Source organism: Carcharhinus amblyrhynchos, unplaced genomic scaffold (assembly GCF_965287045.1).
Source record: "Carcharhinus amblyrhynchos unplaced genomic scaffold, sCarAmb.v2.hapA scaffold_606, whole genome shotgun sequence".
Lineage (NCBI taxonomy): Eukaryota > Metazoa > Chordata > Chondrichthyes > Carcharhiniformes > Carcharhinidae > Carcharhinus > Carcharhinus amblyrhynchos.
The window spans coordinates 69,230-90,000 of record NW_027650346.1 but is presented as its reverse complement, the minus strand read 5'-3'; the positions used below and the strand labels follow the sequence as shown (position 1 = coordinate 90,000).

The following is a 20,771-nucleotide window of genomic DNA, read 5'->3' as shown; positions in this document are numbered from 1 at the left end:
GAACGTCCTGATGTTCTGTGGGAATCTCGAACTTTGCCATGTAATAGGCCATCAGATCAGAACCCTCACTGAGGGAGAGAGACAGAGGGGGGAGTCAGGGAACAAAAGCCCCATTCTCATCTACCCTCCCCCACCCACAACAATCCAAATATCTCCCACAGCCAGTAACACCTCCGAGGGAGCTCCCTCCTGTCAGCTCAGACACTCAGCATCTCATTCACGCACAGGAAGATCTCACACACTGCAATGACTAATTCCACCTGTTTATTTCACAGCAATGTTTGTTATAGGATAAATACTGGTCCCAAAAACCAGTGCGGCGCTCCCTCAGCACTGACCCTCTGACAGTGCGGCGCTCCCTCGGCACTGATCCTCTGACAGTGCGGCACTCCCTCAGCACTGACCCTCTGACAGTGCGGCCCTCCCTCAGCACTGACCCTCTGACAGTGCGGCCCTCCCTCAGCACTGACCCTCTGACAGTGCGGCACTCCCTCAGCACTGACCCTCTGACAGTGCGGCGCTCCCTCAGCACTGACCCTCTGACAGTGCGGCACTCCCTCAGCACTGACCCCCTGACAGTGCGGCACTCCCTCAGCACTGACCCTCTGACAGTGCGGCACTCCCTCAGCACTGACCCTCTGACAGTGCGGCGCTCCCTCAGCACTGACCCTCTGACAGTGCGGCACTCCCTCAGCACTGACCCTCTGACAGTGCGGCGCTCCCTCAGCACTGACCCTCTGACAGTGCGGCACCCCCTCAGTACTGACCCTCTGACAGTGCGGCGCTCCCTCAGCACTGACCCTCTGACAGTGCGGCACTCCCTCAGCACTGACCCTCTGACAGTGCGGCACTCCCTCAGCACTGACCCTCTGACAGTGCGGCACCCCCTCAGTACTGACCCTCTGACAGTGCGGCGCTCCCTCAGCACTGACCCTCTGACAGTGCAGCACTCCCTCAGCGATCTCGGTTGGAGATCTGAATGTCAGTTTCTGACCCTGAGGCAGAGTGAGTTTCCCACAATTAGCCACACTCGCACTCCCCCCTCTCCGTACCTGTAGTCAATCACTCGCGAATTCACAAAGTACGGGGACAGGTCCGCTGCATTTTGACACGAGGCGTTAATCTGTAATGAAAACAGAGACCGTCACACCGCGCTAGTGCAGTTACTGCTCTGACTGTCCTGCCGTCCGGCGAGGTACGGGGCAGGGTCTCCCTGTGCCCGGTGGTTCTTGCTGGAACAGCGCCCAGGAGCCGGGACACTGACTGGTCATGGGGTCTCCTCGCCCTGCCCCTGGGAATGGGATTTCCCGCAGCCCTTGCCTCTGTCCCCCTGGGAGCCCGCGACAGGGCAGTGACGTCAGTGGGACCTGAGGCTCCATCACCATGAATGGCCAGCCTATTACAGCCCTCGTTACACACCGGGAAGTCTCCATATTCCGCTCAATGGTGGGGTGATCGTCTCAAAGGGCAAGCAGGAAAACCACAGAAATTTCTGTCGCGTGTTTTGGGCAATTTAAGAATCGAATCTTATCGCACGCTGTCCAAACAACTCTTGCCCAATTTGTAATGTGCCAATAGGGAGCAGTGGGTGGGGCCTGAAGAACTCAAAAGCCGGCTGGTAGCAGCAGAGAGCGCAACTGCCACTGCCATGTATCTGCGGTGGGCATCACCCACCCCCCGCCCTGACTATTTACCCCCACCCAGACCGATCAAGGCCCAAACCAGGTCCCCCCCCCCCCACACACACACACACACACACACCACCTCCCCCCCCCCACAGACTGCTTTCAGAGTGTGCAGCAGTTCCCACTCCCGACCTCACCAAACAGTCTGACGCAGAGTGTTACAGCCCGTTACACACCGACGCAGTGTTACAGCCCGTTACACACCGACGCAGAGTGTTACAGCCCGTTACACACCGACGCAGAGTGTTACAGCCCGTTACACACCGACGCAGAGTGTTACAGCCCGTTACACACCGACGCAGAGTGTTACAGCCCGTTACACACCGACGCAGAGTGTTACAGCCCGTTACACACCGACGCAGAGTGTTACAGCCCGTTACACACCGACGCAGAGTGTTACAGCCTGTTACACACCGACGCAGAGTGTTACAGCCCGTTACACCCCGTTACACACCGACGCAGAGTGTTACAGCCTGTTACACACCGACGCACAGATCACTGACCACTTGTTCGAGTTTCTCGGCGAGCTCCTTGAACTGGCTGGAGTCCGGATTTTCCAGCTGGCTGCTGTACGGGACGTTTGATAGAGTCAGGTGTCCACTGTAAATTCGAACTGCATTCCCATCCTGTCCCTCAGAATGGCCTCCATTAGACCCAACTGAATAGAGGGAGAGACAGAGAGAGGGGGAGAGAGAGAGACACAGAGAGAGAGACACAGAGAGAGAGACACAGAGAGAGAGAGACAGAGAGAGAGAGAGACAGAGAGAGACAGAGACAGAGAGAGAGACAGAGAGAGAGACAGAGAGAGAGACAGAGAGAGAGACAGAGAGAGAGACAGAGAGAGAGACAGAGAGAGAGACAGAGAGAGAGACAGAGAGGGTGAGGGAGGGAGGGACAGGCAGAGAGAAAGAGAACAGATTAATTCACGTTTGCACCGTTCCATTTTATAAACCTGCCGTCGAAACATAGAAACTAGAAGCAGGAGGAGGCCATTCGGCCCTTCGAGCCTGCTGCATCATTCATTCTGATCATGGCTGATCATCGAATCCAATATCCTGATCCCCCCCCTCCCCCCCATATCCCTCGATCCCTTTTGCCCCAAGAGTGAAATCTAATTTCTTCCTGAAATCTCACAGCGTTTTCTCCTCAGCTCCTTCCTGTGGGAGTGAATTCCACACATTCCCCACCCTCTGGGTGAAGAAATTTCTCCTCCCCTCAGTTCTAAAAGGTTTACCCCTTATCCTCAAACTCTGACCCCTAGTTCTGGACTCTCCCCACCATCGGGAACATTCTTTCTGAATCGACCCTGTCTAACCCTGTGTGAATTTTATAAGTTTCTATCAGATCCCCTCTCACGCTTCTAAACTCCAGTGAATATAATCCTAACCCACTTAGTCTCTCCTCATAAGACAGACCTGCCATCCCAGGAATCAGCCTGGAAAAGCTACAACAATAATGTTATCAAGGATATAAATCTATATATTTTCTTTAATGTTTATGGGGAATGTTTAAAAATTCAGATTTATTCTCCAGGCAGTCAGTATGTCTGACAAACATTTAACTCCAGGATGTAAAAACAAGTTAACAACTCATTTCATCTCAGAACTGGTTACTGAGATAGAGCAAATGGACTTTTGTTTGTACAGAGATCCCTCTGGAAGTTCATTGACAGGGTCATGTGGTTGATGTGCAAAGTGAGGCGGTCTGCAAGGAGGGAGAGTGGCAGTTTTAGCCTTGAGTCTGCTGAAGACAGGGTCCGACAAGGCACACATTCTGGCTGAAAGCTTCAGGACTGTTAACACAATTTATAGCAAGTAGACCCATGGGTGCTAACTCGATTTAAAGTTTTATATCTCAAAATGCCTGTGCATTCTAAGAGACAGGATCTACAGGCATTTAGAGACACAAGGACTGACTAGGGACAGTCAGCATGGCTTTGTGAGTGGAAAATCATGTCTCACAAATTTGATGGAGTTTTTTGAAGGGGTAACCAAGAAGGTAGATGAGGGCAGTGCAGTTGATGTTGTCTACATGGACTTTAGCAAGGCCTTTGACAAGGTACCGCATGGTAGGTTGTTGCATAAGGTTAAATCTCACGGGATCCAGGGTGAGGGATCTAAATGGATACAAAATTGGCTTCTTGACAGAAGCCAGAGGGTGGTTGTAGAAAGTTGTTTTTCAAACTGGAGGCCTGTGACCAGCGGTGTGCCTCAGGGATCAGTGCTGGGCCCACTGTTATTTGTCATTTATATTAATGATTTGGATGAGAATATAGGAGGCAGGGTTAGTAAGTTTGCAGATGACACCAAGATTGGTGGCATAGTGGACAGTGAAGAAAGTTATCTCCAATTGCAACAGGATCTTGATCAATTGGGCCAATGGGCTGACGAATGGCAGATGGCGTTTAATTTAGATAAATGTGAGGTGATGCATTTTGGTTGATTGAACCAGGGCAGGACTTACTCAGTTAATGGTAGGGCGTTGGGGAGAGTTACAGAACAAAGAGATCTAGGGGTACAGGTTCATAGCTCCTTGAAAGTGGAGTCACAGGTGGACAGAGTGGTGAAGAAGGCATTCGGCATGCTTGGTTTCATCGGTCAGAACATTGAATCCAGGAGTTGGGACGTCTTGTTGAAGTTGTACAAGACATTGGTAAGGCCACACTTGGAATACTGTGTACAGTTCTGGCCACCCTATTATAGAAAGGATATTATTAAACTAGAAAGAGTGCAGAAAAGATTTACTAGGATGCTACCGGGACTTGATGGATTGAGTTATAAGGAGAGGCTGGATAGACTGGGACTTTTTTCTCTGGAGTGTAGGAGGCTGAGGGGTGATCTTATAGAGGTCTATAAAATAATGAGGGGCACAGATCAGCTAGATAGTCAATATCTTTTCCCAAAGGTAGAGGAGTTTAAAACTAGAGGGCAGAGGTTTAAGGTGAGACGGGAGAGATACAAAAGGGTCCAGAGGGGCAATTTTTTCACCCAGAGGGTGGTGAGTGTCTGGAACGAGCTGCCAGAGGCAGTAGTAGAGGCGGGTACAATTTTATCTTTTAAAAAAAGTGTTTAGACAGTTACATGGGTACGATGGGTATAGAGGGATATGGGGCAAATGCGGGCAATTGGGATTAGCTTACTGGTTAAAGAAGCAGCGGCGTGGATAAGTTGGGCTGAATGACCTGTTTCCATACTGTAAACCTCTCCGAGTCTAAATAGCTTTTTAAATCTGTAAGAGGAATGTTGCTTGTTTGGAACTGGAACAGTGAGAGGTTAGAAATTAAAGTTGGTTCCTTTCCCTTTTCAAATATTGTTCATCTGTTCAGAATTAAACTGCTTCAGTTGTTACATTTTCTCAGTTATGTTTAAACTGTGTTACTAAATAAAGTTTTTTTTATAATAAAAGGTCCCTAATTTGTCAGCGGAATTAATCCTGGAATGAAGCGTTCTGTCCCTTCCAGAGGGATCTCTGTACAAACAAAAAGTCCATTTGCTCTATCTCAGTAACCAGTTCCGGGCTGAAATGAGTTGTTAACTTGTTTTTACATCCTGGAGTTAATTGTTTACCAGACATACCGACTGCCTGGAGAATAAATCTGAATTTTTAAACCTTCCCCATAAACATTAAGAAATATATCTATAGATTTATATCCGGTGTCCAAGACCCCGGTTATACCCCCTCCACCTGACACACCCACCACCCCCACCCTGTTGAGGGGGTGATGTTGCACGGGGAGTGGGTGGGGATGGAAGGAAGGGGCTGTGTTTACCTGTAAAATACCAGTAGAGGACCCCGCCAATGGCGCCCAGGATCAGCAGGGACACAAGGACAGCTGTGACGATCACTGCGACGCGAGGCCCCTTCTTCGAACGGTTCTTATGGGGGGCACCGGAGCCTGGGAGAAATGAGGTTTCCAGATGTGCCTCAGTCATACCCTGTGGGAACGGGGACAGGGGGAGACGGGGAGGGGGGGGGAGACGGGGAGGGGGGGGGGAGACGGGGAGGGGGGGGGAGACGGGGAGGGGGGGGGAGACGGGGAGGGGGGGGGAGACGGGGAGGGGGGGGGGAGACGGGGAGGGGGGGGGGAGACGGGGAGGGGGGGGGGAGACGGGGAGGGGGGGGGAGACGGGGAGGGAGGGGGGAAGACGGGGAGTGGGGGGGGAAGACGGGGAGGGGGGGGGGAGACGGGGAGAGGGAGAGACGGAGACAGAGAGGGAGACAGAGTGAAATACAGAAGGAGAGACAGAGAGATAGAGACTGTCAATAAATAGGCAGCAATGATCAAGTTCACATCCGTACCCCAGTGAGAGTCAGTGTGTGTGGGACCCGTACCCCAGTGAGAGTCAGTGTGTGTGGGAGCCGTACCCCAGTGAGAGTCAGTGTGTGTGGGACCCGTACCCCAGTGAGAGTCAGTGTGTGTGGGACCCGTACCCCAGTGAGAGTCAGTGTGTGTGGGACCCGTACCCCAGTGAGAGTCAGTGTGTGTGGGACCCGTACCCCAGTGAGAGTCAGTGTGTGTGGGACCCGTACCCCAGTGAGAGTCAGTGTGTGTGGGACCCGTACCCCAGTGAGAGTCAGTGTGTGTGGGAGCCGTACCCCAGTGAGAGTCAGTGTGTGTGGGACCCGTACCCCAGTGAGAGTCAGTGTGTGTGGGACCCGTACCCCAGTGAGAGTCAGTGTGTGTGGGAGCCGTACCCCAGTGAGAGTCAGTGTGTGTGGGAGCCGTACCCCAGTGAGAGTCAGTGTGTGTGGGAGCCGTACCCCAGTGAGAGTCAGTGTGTGTGGGATCCGTACCCCAGTGAGAGTCAGTGTGTGTGGGAGCTGTATCCCAGTGAGAGTCAGTGTGTGTGGGAGCCGTACCCCAGTGAGAGTCAGTGTGTGTGGGAGCCGTACCCCAGTGAGAGTCAGTGTGTGTGGGACCCGTACCCCAGTGAGAGTCAGTGTGTGTGGGACCCGTACCCCAGTGAGAGTCAGTGTGTGTGGGACCCGTACCCCAGTGAGAGTCAGTGTGTGTGGGACCCGTATCCCAGTGAGAGTCAGTGTGTGTGGGACCCGTACCCCAGTGAGAGTCAGTGTGTGTGGGACCCGTACCCCAGTGAGAGTCAGTGTGTGTGGGACCCGTACCCCAGTGAGAGTCAGTGTGTGTGGGACCCGTACCCCAGTGAGAGTCAGTGTGTGTGGGACCCGTACCCCAGTGAGAGTCAGTGTGTGTGGGACCCGTACCCCAGTGAGAGTCAGTGTGTGTGGGACCCGTACCCCAGTGAGAGTCAGTGTGTGTGGGACCCGTACCCCAGTGAGAGTCAGTGTGTGTGGGACCCGTACCCCAGTGAGAGTCAGTGTGTGTGGGACCCGTACCCCAGTGAGAGTCAGTGTGTGTGGGACCCGTACCCCAGTGAGAGTCAGTGTGTGTGGGAGCCGTACCCCAGTGAGAGTCAGTGTGTGTGAGACCCGTACCCCAGTGAGAGTCAGTGTGTGTGGGACCCGTACCCCAGTGAGAGTCAGTGTGTGTGGGACCCGTACCCCAGTGAGAGTCAGTGTGTGTGGGACCCGTACCCCAGTGAGAGTCAGTGTGTGTGGGACCCGTATCCCAGTGAGAGTCAGTGTGTGTGGGACCCGTACCCCAGTGAGAGTCAGTGTGTGTGGGACCCGTACCCCAGTGAGAGTCAGTGTGTGTGGGACCCGTACCCCAGTGAGAGTCAGTGTGTGTGGGACCCGTACCCCAGTGAGAGTCAGTGTGTGTGGGACCCGTACCCCAGTGAGAGTCAGTGTGTGTGGGACCCGTACCCCAGTGAGAGTCAGTGTGTGTGGGACCCGTACCCCAGTGAGAGTCAGTGTGTGTGGGACCCATACCCCAGTGAGGGTCAGTGTGTGTGGGACCCGTACCCCAGTGAGAGTCAGTGTGTGTGGGACCCGTACCCCAGTGAGAGTCAGTGTGTGTGGGACCCGTACCCCAGTGAGAGTCAGTGTGTGTGGGACCCGTACCCCAGTGAGTCAGTGTGTGTGTGTGTGGTGAGGGTAATGTGTGTACCACATTGGGAGGGGTTCTATTGTACGTGTTTGAAGATAAATGCCTGTCATTTCTTCATATCTGCCCAATGTATGTTTGCGTGTGCTGATCTTATCTTGCTGTATTTTCTCCTGTATCCGTCACTCTGATCTGAATCCTCTGTTATAATTCTCACAATATTCTTCCCATCATTTTTCACTGGCATTGCCGCTGAGACACAAACCTTGTCACTCAGGCCAGGGTACAGACTCCGAACCTCAGTGTGACCCCGAGAGAGTCCCTCACAACTCCTCCCTATCCCTGATTGCCCCCCCTGAGAAGGGGGGGGGTGAGCTGCCTTCTCAAACCCGCTGCAGTCCCCGTGTGGTGTAGGTACACCCACGGTGCTGTTAGGGAGGGAGTTCCAGGATTTTGACCCCGGCGACAGTGAAGGAACGGCCGATATATTTCCAAGTCGGGATGGTGAGTGACTCGGAGGGGAATCTCCAGGTGGGGGGTGTCCCCAGGTCTCTGATGCCCTTGTCCTTCTGGATGTTTGAATGAACCTACCTCACATTAAGCTGATCTTTCTCTACACCCTCGCTGTGACTGTAACACTACATTCTGCACCCTCTCCTTTCCTTCTCTATGAATGGTATGCTTTGTCTGTATAGCGTGCAGGAAACAATTCTGTTCACTGTATCTCGATCGGTGTGAATCCTATCGGACTCTCTCTATCAGCTCGCTGCCTCTGGGATGTCAAACCAGTTCTCTCAGTCTCACTGAGACTGCGCTGCCCACTCTGCTGTCAGACTCTCTCTACAAATATTCCTCTGGCCCCACCCAGCCTCTGTGGTGAGGGGGAGAAACCAGAAAAGCAGAAATAGGCAGAGAGACAGACAGAGAGAGAGAGACCGATAACATTGAGAGATTGACTCACCGTCAGAGCAGGGCTGGGCTCATCCCAGAGAGAGAGACAAAAAGACAGACAGAGAGCGCGAGAGGGAGAGAGACAGACAGACAGAGACAGAGACTGACAGAGAGTGACAGAGAGAGCGAGACAGAGAGAGAGACAGAGAGACAGACAGACAGAGACAGAGACTGACAGAGAGTGACAGAGAGAGCGAGACAGAGAGAGAGACAAAGAGACAGACAGACAGAGAGTGACAGAAGGGCCAGGCCTTTGCTATGCTGCACAGTCTAGTGTCCAACCCCAGGCCCAGCCACAAACTGGAGGCCCCAGCGGAACAATAAAGCCAACAGGGGCCTAGTGTGATCCACAGCCCAGGCCCCGGCACTCAGCGCGAGGCTGGATCCACAGCACCTCAGACCCAGCTTCCGGTGCGAGGCTGGATCCACAGCCCAGGCCCAGGGGCCTTGTCCCAGTCTGGATCCACAGCCCAGGCCCAGGGGCCTTGTCCCAGTCTGGATCCACAGCCCAGGCCCAGGGGCCTTGTCCCAGTCTGGATCCACAGCCTAGGCCCAGGGGCCTTGTCCCAGTCTGGATCCACAGCCCAGGCCCAGGGGCCTTGTCCCAGTCTGGATCCACAGCCCAGGCCCAGGGGCCTTGTCCCAGTCTGGATCCACAGCCTAGGCCCAGGGGCCTTGTCCCAGTCTGGATCCACAGCCTAGGCCCAGGGGCCTTGTCCCAGTCTGGATCCACAGCCCAGGCCCAGGGGCCTTGTCCCAGTCTGGATGCGCAGCCCAGGCCCAGGGGCCTTGTCCCAGTCTGGATCCACAGCCCAGGCCCAGGGGCCTTGTCGCAGTCTGGATCCACAGCCTAGGCCCAGGGGCCTTGTCGCAGTCTGGATCCACAGCCTAGGCCCAGGGGCCTTGTCCCAGTCTGGATCCACAGCCCAGGCCCAGGGGCCTTGTCCCAGTCTGGATCCACAGCCTAGGCCCAGGGGCCTTGTCCCAGTCTGGATCCACAGCCCAGGCCCAGGGGCCTTGTCCCAGTCTGGATCCACAGCCCAGGCCCAGGGGCCTTGTCCCAGTCTGGATCCAAAGAGCTTTGACACAAAGGGCAAAAGAGTAAGAAGGGAGAGAGTAGGGCGTCTTAAAGATCAATAAGGTTATCTATGTGTGGATCCACAAGAGATGGGTGAGATCCGAAATGAATATTTCTCATCAGTATTTACTGTTGAGAAAAGCATGGATGTTCGGGAACTTGGGGAAATAAATAGTGATGTCTTGAGGAGTGAACATATTACAGAGAAGGAGGTGCTGGAAGTCTTAAAGTGCATCAAGGTAGATAAATCCCCGGGATCTGATGAAGTGTATCCCAGGACACTGTGGGAGGCTAGGGAGGAAATTGTGGGTCCCCTAGCCGAGATATTTGAATCATCGATAGTCACGGGTGAGGTGTCTGAAGATTGGAGAGGGGAAAATGTTGTGTCTTTGTTTAAAAAGGGCTGCAGGGAAAAGCCTGGGAACTACAGGCCAGTGAGCCTCACATCTGTGGTGGGCAAATTATTGGAAGGTATTTTGAGAGACAGGATCTACAGGCATTTAGAGACACAAGGACTGATTAGGGACAGTCAGCATGGCTTTGTGAGTGGAAAATCATGTCTCACAAATTTAATGGAGTTTTTTGAAGGGGTAACCAAGAAGGTAGATGAGGGCAGTGCAGTTGATTTTGTCTACATGGACTTTAGCAAGGCCTTTGACAAGGTACCGCATGGTAGGTTGTTGCATAAGGTTAAATCTCACGGGATCCAGGGTGAGGGATCTAAATGGAGACAAAATTGGCTTCTTGACAGAAGCCAGAGGGTGGTTGTAGAGAGTTGTTTTTCAAACTGGAGGCCTGTGACCAGCGGTGTACCTCAGGGATCAGTGCTGGGTCCATTGTTATTTGTCATTTATATTAATGATTTGGATGAGAATATAGGAGGCAGGGTTAGTAAGTTTGTAGATGACACCAAGATTGGTGGCATAGTGGACAGTGAAGAAAGTTATCTCCAATTGCAACAGGATCTTGATCAATTGGGCCAGTGGGCTGACGAATGGCAGATGGAGTTTAATTTAGATAAATGTGAGGTGATGCATTTTGGTAGATTGAACCAGGGCAGGACTTACTCAGTTAATGGTAGGGCGTTGGGGAGAGTTACAGGACAAAGAGATCTAGGGGTACAGGTTCATAGCTCCTTGAAAGTGGAGTCACAGGTGGACAGAGTGGTGAAGAAGGCATTCGGCATGCTTGGTTTCATTGGTCAGAACATTGAATACAGGAGTTGGGACGTCTTGTTGACGTTGTACAAGACATTGGGAAGGCCACACTTGGAATACTGTGTACAGTTCTGGTCACCCTATTATAGAAAGGATATTATTAAACTAGAAAGAGTGCAGAAAAGATTTACGAGGATGTTACTGGGGACTTGATGGTTTGAGTTATAAGGAGAGGCTGGATAGACTGGGACTTTTTTCTCTGGAGCGAAGGAGGCTGAGGGGTGATCTTATAGAGGTCTATAAAATAATGAGGGGCACAGATCAGCGAGATAGTCAATATCTTTTCCCCAAAGGTAGGGGAGTCTAAAACTAGAGGGCAGAGGTTTAAGGTGAGAGGGGAGAGACACAAAAGTGTCCAGAGGGGCAATTTTTTCACCCAGAGGATGGTGAGTGTCTGGAACGAGCTGCCAGAGGCAGTAGTAGAGGCGAGTACAATTTTATCTTTTAAAAAGCATTTAGACAGTTAGATGGGTACGATGGGTATAGAGGGACATGGGGCAAATACGGGCAATTGGGATTAGCTTAGGGGTTTAAAAAAAGGGGAACATGGAGAAGTTGGCTGAAGGGCTATAAACCTGTATGATTCTATGACTAGGCCCAAGGGCCTTGTCCCAGGCTGGATCCACACACCAGGCCCAGGCTGTATCAGCCCCACAGAACATCTCTGATTCCTTTCACAACCAATAACGGGCCCAGTTCATAGGGAATTCATCAGGCACAGCAAGATCCCACAAACAACAACGTGACAACAATGGCCCCAAGGCACAGCGTGGACTACAGCAACCAGGCCCTTCCCGGCACCCAGATAGCCCACCAAAACCCCCCTCCTGCTCTCAAAATAGAGGCCATGGGATCATTTACACCCACCCCAAGAACACTCCCTCAGCACTGACCCTCTGACAGTGCGGCACTCCCTCAGCACTGACCCTCCAACAGTGCGGCACTCCCTCAGTACTGACCCTCTGACAGTGCGGCGCTCCCTCAGCACTGACCCTCTGACAGTGCGGCGCTCCCTCAGCACTGACCCTCTGACAGTGCGGCACTCCCTCAGCACTGACCCTCTGACAGTGCGGCACTCCCTCAGCACTGACCCTCTGACAGTGCAGCACTCCCTCAGCACTGACCCTCTGACAGTGCGGCACTCCCTCGGCACTGACCCTCTGACAGCGCGGCGCTCCCTCAGCACTGACCCTCTGACAGCGCGGCGCTCCCTCAGCACTGACCCTCTGACAGTGCGGCACTCCCTCGGCACTGACCCTCTGACAGTGCGGCACTCCCTCAGCACTGACCCTCTGACAGTGCGGCACTCCCTCAGCACTGACCCTCTGATAGTGCGGCGCTCCCTCAGCACTGACCCTCTGACAGTGCGGCACTCCCTCGGCACTGACCCTCTGACAGTGCGGCACTCCCTCAGCACTGACCCTCTGACAGTGCGGCACTCCCTCAGCACTGACCCTCTGACAGTGCGGCGCTCCCTCAGCACTGACCCTCTGACAGTGCGGCGCTCCCTCAGCACTGACCCTCTGACAGTGCGGCACTCCCTCGGCACTGACCCTCTGACAGTGCGGCACTCCCTCAGCACTGACCCTCTGACAGTGCGGCACTCCCTCAGTTCTGACCTTCTCAGTGTATTCTGGGTGAGGGAGAAGTGAGTTCTGGAGGCGGAGATGGAGTAAGCATTCTCACAACACCAGGTTAAAGTCCAACAGGATTATTTGTACTTTAACCCGGTGTTGTGAGACTCCTTACTGTGTTTACCCCAGTCCAACGCTGGCATCTCCACATCGTGACCCCCATCGGTAGTGTGGGAGACAGAGTGAGTGCCCCGTCTGACACTGGGGCTGTGCCCTCCTGGGAGACTGACTCCCATCTGTTGCTATGAATTTGCCTCATTCACCCAGAGAGAGACCCCGTTCCACCAGCATGTCTCGGGGGTAACGAGGATGAGCTTGGGGAACTCCGAGTCCCTGTTTCGTTGGTGTATTTACAGAGCTGAGCTTTAGCCTCGGGGCACTGAGGGAGTTCCGAGAATAAACAGCCAGCTTGTAAAACTAACAAGTGAAGCGACTCACCTCGACACTGCCAGCCAGAGACCTGGAATAATCTGTCCCCGCAGTGAGATCCCAGCTCAGTCTCCACTCTGAACTCTCCGGGACTCTCTCAGCACTGACACTAACACCGACACACACACACACACAGAATCACACAGACCCTGCCTGTCCCAGGCGTGGCTGCAAAACCCAGCACAATCCAAACTATCCTTCAACTTCCTGATCAAGGTGATTCAGTAATCACATCCCAAACACCCCTCCCCCGCTCGTCACCAACATATCAACATTTAAACAGGCACAACCCTTCCTCCAAATCCACACTGACTCTCACTGGGATACAGCTCCCACACACACTGACTCTCACTGGGGTACGGGTCCCACACACACTGACTCTCACTGGGGTACGGCTCCCACACACACTGACTCTCACTGGGGTACGGGTCCCACACACACTGACTCTCACTGGGGTACGGGTCCCACACACACTGACTCTCACTGGGGTACGGCTCCCACACACACTGACTCTCACTGGGGTACGGCTCCCACACACACTGACTCTCACTGGGGTACGGCTCCCACACACACTGACTCTCACTGGGGTACGGCTCCCACACACACTGACTCTCACTGGGGTACGGGTCCCACACACACTGACTCTCGCTGGGGTACGGGTCCCACACACACTGACTCTCACTGGGGTACGGCTCCCACACACACTGACTCTCACTGGGGTACGGCTCCCACACACACTGACTCTCACTGGGGTATGGCTCCCACACACACTGACTCTCACTGGGGTACGGGTCCCACACACACTGACTCACTGGGGTACGGCTCCCACACACACTGACTCTCACTGGGGTACGGCTCCCACACACACTGACTCTCACTGGGGTACGGCTCCCACACACACTGACTCTCACTGGGGTACGGCTCCCACACACACTGACTCTCACTGGGGTACAGGTCCCACACACACTGACTCTCACTGGGGTACGGCTCCCACACACACTGACTCTCACTGGGGTACGGGTCCCACACACACTGACTCTCACTGGGGTACGGGTCCCACACACACTGACTCTCACTGGGGTACGGCTCCCACACACACTGACTCTCACTGGGGTACAGGTCCCACACACACTGACTCTCACTGGGGTACGGCTCCCACACACACTGACTCTCACTGGGGTACGGGTCCCACACACACTGACTCTCACTGGGGTACGGCTCCCACACACACTGACTCTCACTGGGGTACGGGTCCCACACACACTGACTCTCACTGGGGTACGGCTCCCACACACACTGACTCTCACTGGGGTACGGGTCCCACACACACTGACTCTCACTGGGGTACGGCTCCCACACACACTGACTCTCACTGGGGTACGGCTCCCACACACACTGACTCTCACTGGGGTACGGCTCCCACACACACTGACTCTCACTGGGGTACGGCTCCCACACACACTGACTCTCACTGAGGTACGGGTCCCACACACACACTGACTCTCACTGGGGTACGGGTCCCACACACACTGACTCTCACTGGGGTACAGCTCCCACACACACTGACTCTCACTGGGGTACGGCTCCCACACACACTGACTCTCACTGGGGTACGGCTCCCACACACACTGACTCTCACTGGGGTACGGGTCCCACACACACTGACTCTCACTGGGGTACGGGTCCCACACACACTGACTCTCACTGGGGTACGGGTCCCACACACACACTGACTCTCACTGGGGTACGGCTCCCACACACACTGACTCTCACTGGGGTACGGCTCCCACACACACTGACTCTCACTGGGGTACGGCTCCCACACACACTGACTCTCACTGGGGTACGGGTCCCACACACACTGACTCTCACTGGGGTACGGCTCCCACACACACTGACTCTCACTGGGGTACGGCTCCCACACACACTGACTCTCACTGGGGTACGGCTCCCACACACACTGACTCTCACTGGGGTACGGGTCCCACACACACTGACTCTCACTGGGGTACGGGTCCCACACACACACTGACTCTCACTGGGATACGGCTCCCACACACACTGACTCTCACTGGGGTACGGCTCCCACACACACTGACACTCACTGGGGTACGGGTCCCACACACACTGACTCTCACTGGGGTACCGGTCCCACACACACTGACTCTCACTGGGGTACGGGTCCCACACACACACTGACTCTCACTGGGATACGGCTCCCACACACACTGACTCTCACTGGGGTACGGCTCCCACACACACTGACACTCACTGGGGTACGGGTCCCACACACACTGACTCTCACTGGGGTACCGGTCCCACACACACTGACTCTCACTGGGGTACGGGTCCCACACACACTGACTCTCACTGGGGTACGGGTCCCACACACACACACTGACTCTCACTGGGGTACAGGTCCCACACACACTGACGCTTACTGGGGTACGGGTCCCACACACACACACTGACTCTCACTGGGGTACGGGTCCCACACACACTGACGCTTACTGGGGTACGGGTCCCACACACACACACTGACTCTCACTGGGGTACAGGTCCCACACACACTGACGCTTACTGGGGTACGGGTCCCACACACACACACTGACTCTCACTGGGATACGGCTCCCACACACACTGACTGTCACTGGGGTACGGGTCCCACACACACTGACTCTCACTGGGATACGGCTCCCACACACACTGACTGTCACTGGGGTACGGGTCCCACACACACTGACTCTCACTGGGGTACGGGTCCCACACACACACACTGACTCTCACTGGGGTACAGGTCCCACACACACTGACTCTTACTGGGGTACGGGTCCCACACACACACACTGACTCTCACTGGGGTACGGCTCCCACACACACTGACACTCACTGGGGTACGGGTCCCACACACACTGACTCTCACTGGGGTACGGGTCCCACACACACTGACTCTCACTGGGGTACGGGTCCCACACACACTGACTCTCACTGGGGTACGGCTCCCACACACACTGACACTCACTGGGGTACGGGTCCCACACACACTGACTCTCACTGGGGTACCGGTCCCACACACACTGACTCTCACTGGGGTACGGGTCCCACACACACTGACTCTTACTGGGGTACGGGTCCCACACACACTGACTCTCACTGGGGTACGGGTCCCACACACACACACTGACTCTCACTGGGGTACGGGTCCCACACACACACACTGACTCTCACTGGGATACGGCTCCCACACACACTGACTCTCACTGGGGTACGGGTCCCACACACAATGACTCTCACTGGGGTACGGGTCCCACACACACTGACTCTCACTGGGGTACGGGTCCCACACACAATGACTCTCACTGGGGTATGGGTCCCACACACAATGACTCTCACTGGGGTACGGGTCCCACACACACTGACTCTCACTGGGGTACGGGTCCCACACACACTGACTCTCACTGGGGTACGGGTCCCACACACAATGACTCTCACTGGGGTACGGGTCCCACACACACTGACTCTCACTGGGGTATGGGTCCCACACACAATGACTCTCACTGGGGTACGGGTCCCACACACACTGACTCTCACTGGGGTATGGGTCCCACACACACTGACTCTTACTGGGATATGGGTCCCACAATGGGACAGCCCCGCAGTAGGCTATACTCTCCTGGTTTTGTCCCTTTCAGGGATACCCTCCAGAGTCTTCCCAGGCCACAGGATCTGTCTGTCACTGGGCTATCTGGATGTCAATCTGTGGGGTGCACCTTGCCAGGACAGTTCAGTTGGGCATTGTTGGTGGGACGCAGTTGTCCATCTCTCTCTGGGTCCTGTCCCTGGACACTGCAATGTTCTGGTTGAGTGCACACCTGCTATCTCTGTATCGATGTCACTGTCTGATTGCTGAGTGTGGACTGTTCTCCCTCTGTGTGTTCCCTCCCCCTGTGTGTCTCAGATTGGGGTGAGGTGTTCTGAGTCACGATGGTTCCTGGAGCCCCATCCCGGGAAGGTGTGTCACACCTTTTGCTGGAAGTGTTTGGAAGTTGTGTTCGTACTGAATCCTTGACAGAGTCACATGGGTTCAGAGGGTGTGTTTGATCCCCTTGGGCGGGAATGGACTGGAATCTTCTGAAACACTCTGCTGTCCATCTTCACTCTAATCCTGCCCACTCCCAAACCATTCCAGCATTGCAGGGTCTATCCAATCACCCAACCCCCACGGTGCACAAAGAGACCATTCGGCCCATCCAGTGTGCATCCTAGCCAAGCGCCCCCCACCCCCAGCCTCACCTTCCTCCCTATCCCTGTAACCAAACCAAGTAACGGTGATGAGGTGAGGTGTGGATTGGTTATAATGGACTGGGAAACATTCCTGAAAGGAGAGATGGTGAACAGGCAATGTGTTTAAATAAGGGGAGAAGCTGTTTGAGGTGAGAGGGATCAGGGAATTGTGAATAAACCACGGCTTATAAGGGAAATTAGAGACAGGATTCGATTCAAGGAACAAGCCCAAGTGTAGATTGGCTGATTACTTTGCTGAGCACATTTGGGCTGTGTATAATCAGGACCCTGACCTTCCTGTTGCCCGTGTTGCAGAGATCTCGGGGTTGGACTGGGGTAAACACAAGAAATCTCACAACACCAGGTTAAAGTCCAACAGGTTTATTTGGTAGCTTTCGGAGCACTGCTCCTTCATCAGGTGAGTGGGATTTCTGTTCACAAACAGGGAATGTAAAGATACAAACTCAATTTACAGAATAATGGTTGGAATGTGAGTCTTTACAGGTAATCAAGTCTGAAAGGTACAGACAATGTGAGTGGAGAGAGGGTTAAGCACAGGTTAAAGAGATGTGTATTGTCTCCAGACAGGACAGTTAGTGAGATTTTACAAGCCCAGGCAAGTCAGAGACTGATAGCCAAGTTCGGCACACATGCGGACAGCCTCAACCGGGATCTTGGGTTCACGTCACACTATCTGTAACCCCCGTGACTTGCCTGGACACTCCCAGTCAACGTGTCCCTCTCCTTTGTGAATACTGATGCAAAGTATTCATTTAGGATCTCACCTACTTCCTTGGGTTCTGAGTATAATTCCCCTCCTTTGTTCCTGAGAGGTCCAACTCTCTCTCTGACAACCCTCTTGCTCCTAATGTTTGTGTAAAATGCCTTTGGATTCTCTTTAATCCTGTCCACCAAAGACATTTCATGATCCCTTTTTGCCCTTCTAACTCCCTGTTTGAGTTCTTCCCTACTCTCTGCGTATTCCTCCAGAGCTCCATCTGTTTTTCGCTGCCTGGATCTAACGTACGCCTCTCTTTTCTTTCTGACCAGAACTCAATTTCCCTGGTTATCCATGGCTCTGGAATCCTACCTTTCCTATCCTTCCTTTTTACAGCCACATGCCTGTCCTGCAGCCCCATTAACTGCTCCTTAAAAAACTCCCACATGCCAGATGTGGATTTACCCTCGAACAGCCTCTCCCAATCAACAGCCACCAAATCCTGCCTAATCCGGCTGTAGTTAGCCTTCCCCCAATTCAGCACCCTACCCATAGGACAACACTCATTCTTTTCCATGATTATCTGGAAGTTTACAGAATTGTGATCACTATTTGCCACATGTTCCCCCACTGAAACTTTGATGACCTGATAGGGCTCATTTCCCAGTACTAGGTCCCTCTCTAGTTGGGCTATCTACATATTGTTCCAAAGAACCTTCCTGGACACATTTTATAAATTCCTTCCCATCCAGACCCCAGCCCTAAGCGATTTCCAGTCTATAGCAGGGAAATTAAAGTCTCTCACTACAACAAACCTATTTTTTCTGCACTTATCCAGAATCTCCTTACATATCCGTTCCTCCACTTCCCGTGGTCTGTTGGGTGGCCTGTAGTACACCCCCAGCTTAGTGACTGCACCCTTCCTGTTTCTGAGCTCCACCCACAGTGACTCGTTACATGACCCCTCGAAATTGTCCACCCTCTGCACCGCTGTAATATGCCCCCTAACCAGTATCGCTACTCCCCCCACCTCATTTCACCCCTCCTCTGTCTCCCCTAAACTACTTATACCTCAGAATACTCGGCTGCCAGTCCTGTCCAACTTTTAACCAAGTCTCCATCACCGCAACCACATCCAAATTCTGCGTAAGCATTGATACCCTCAGCTCGTCTGTCTTACCCGTTACGCTCCTCGCATTGAAGGCGATGCACTCCAGACTGCCAGGCCCACTGACAACATCCTCCCCCCGTATGGTCCTCCTTTTAGATAGCCTTCCCTGGCCCCAAGTGTGTAATATACACAGGGACTGCTATTCTCTATAATATACACAGGGACTGCTATTCTCTATAATATACACAGGGACTGCTATTCTCTATAATATACACAGGGACTGCTATTCTCTATAATATACACAGGGACTGCTATTCTCTATAATATACACAGGGACTGCTATTCTCTATAATATACACAGGGACTGCTATTCTCTATAATATACACAGGGACTGCTATTCTCTAATATATACACACGGGCTGCTATTCTCTATAATATACACAGGGACTGCTATTCTCTATAATATACACAGGGGCTGCTATTCTCTATAATATACACAGGGACTGCTATTCTCTATAATATACACAGGGACTGCTATTCTCTATAATATACACAGGGGCTGCTATTCTCTATAATATACACAGGGACTGCTATTCTCTATAATATACACAGGGACTGCTATTCTCTGTAATATACACAGGGACTGCTATTCTCTATAATATACACAGGGGCTGCTATTCTCTATAATATACACAGGGGACTGCTATTCTCTATAATATACACAGGGACTGCTATTCTCTGTAATATACACAGGGACTGCTATTCTCTATAATATACACAGGGGCTGCTATTCTCTATAATATACACAGGGACTGCTATTCTCTATAATATACACAGGAGCTGCTATTCGCTATAATATACACAGGGACTGCTATTCTCTATAATATACACAGCGGCTGCTATTCTCTATAATATACACAGTGGCTGCTATTCTCTATAATATACACAGGGGCTGCTATTCTCTAAAATATACACAGGGACTGCTATTCTCTATAATATACACAGGGACTGCTATTCTCTATAATATACACAGGGACTGCTATTCTCTATAATATACACAGGGACTGCTATTCTCTATAATATACACAGGGACTGCTATTCTCTATAATATACACAGGGACTGCTATTCTCTATAATATACACAGGGACTGCTATTCTCTGTAATATACACAGGGACTGCTATTCTCTATAATATACACAGGGGCTGCTATTCTCTATAATATACACAGGGACTGCTATTCTCTATAATATACACAGGAGCTGCTATTCGCTATAATATACACAGGGACTGCTATTCTCTATAATATACACAGCGGCTGCTATTCTCTATAATATACACAGTGGCTGCTATTCTCTATAATATACACAGGGGCTGCTATTCTCTAAAATATACACAGGGGCTGCTATTCTCTATAATATACACAGGGACTGCTATTCTCTATAATATACACAGTGGCTGCTATTCTCTATAATATACACAGGGGCTGCTATTCTCTATAATATACACAGGGACTGCTATTCTCTGTAATATACACAGGGACTGCTATTCTCTATAATATACACAGGGATTGCTATTCTCTATAATATACACAAGTTGCTGTTTCATTGAATTCCATTTATTTATTCTGGAGCAGATTTGCAGCACGGTGACACAGTGGGTTAGCACTGCTGTCTCACAGCGCCAGGGACCCGGGTTTG

The 20,771-nt window shown here is 52.7% G+C and overlaps 2 protein-coding genes across 2 annotated transcripts in view; one reads left to right on the top strand and one right to left on the bottom strand.

Annotated features, from left to right (window-relative positions):
- LOC145339683 (suppressor of tumorigenicity 14 protein homolog) overlaps positions 1 to 13,166 on the bottom strand; it is a gene marked incomplete at its 3' end in the record, with an annotated part of 25,217 nt that extends 12,051 nt beyond the window's left edge. Inside the window, 5 exon segments of the mRNA XM_080184196.1 lie at positions 1 to 68; positions 1,053 to 1,123; positions 2,189 to 2,343; positions 5,455 to 5,620; positions 12,969 to 13,166. The exon segment at positions 1 to 68 is cut by the window's left edge and continues 111 nt beyond it. Of these exon segments, the coding sequence (XP_080040322.1) occupies positions 1 to 68; positions 1,053 to 1,123; positions 2,189 to 2,343; positions 5,455 to 5,617 (457 nt within the window).
- Positions 9,367 to 20,771, top strand: part of LOC145339682 (von Willebrand factor A domain-containing protein 7-like) — a 37,037-nt gene continuing 25,632 nt past the window's right edge. Inside the window, 1 exon segment of the mRNA XM_080184195.1 lies at positions 9,367 to 9,702. Coding sequence (XP_080040321.1) covers positions 9,367 to 9,702 — 336 coding nt within the window.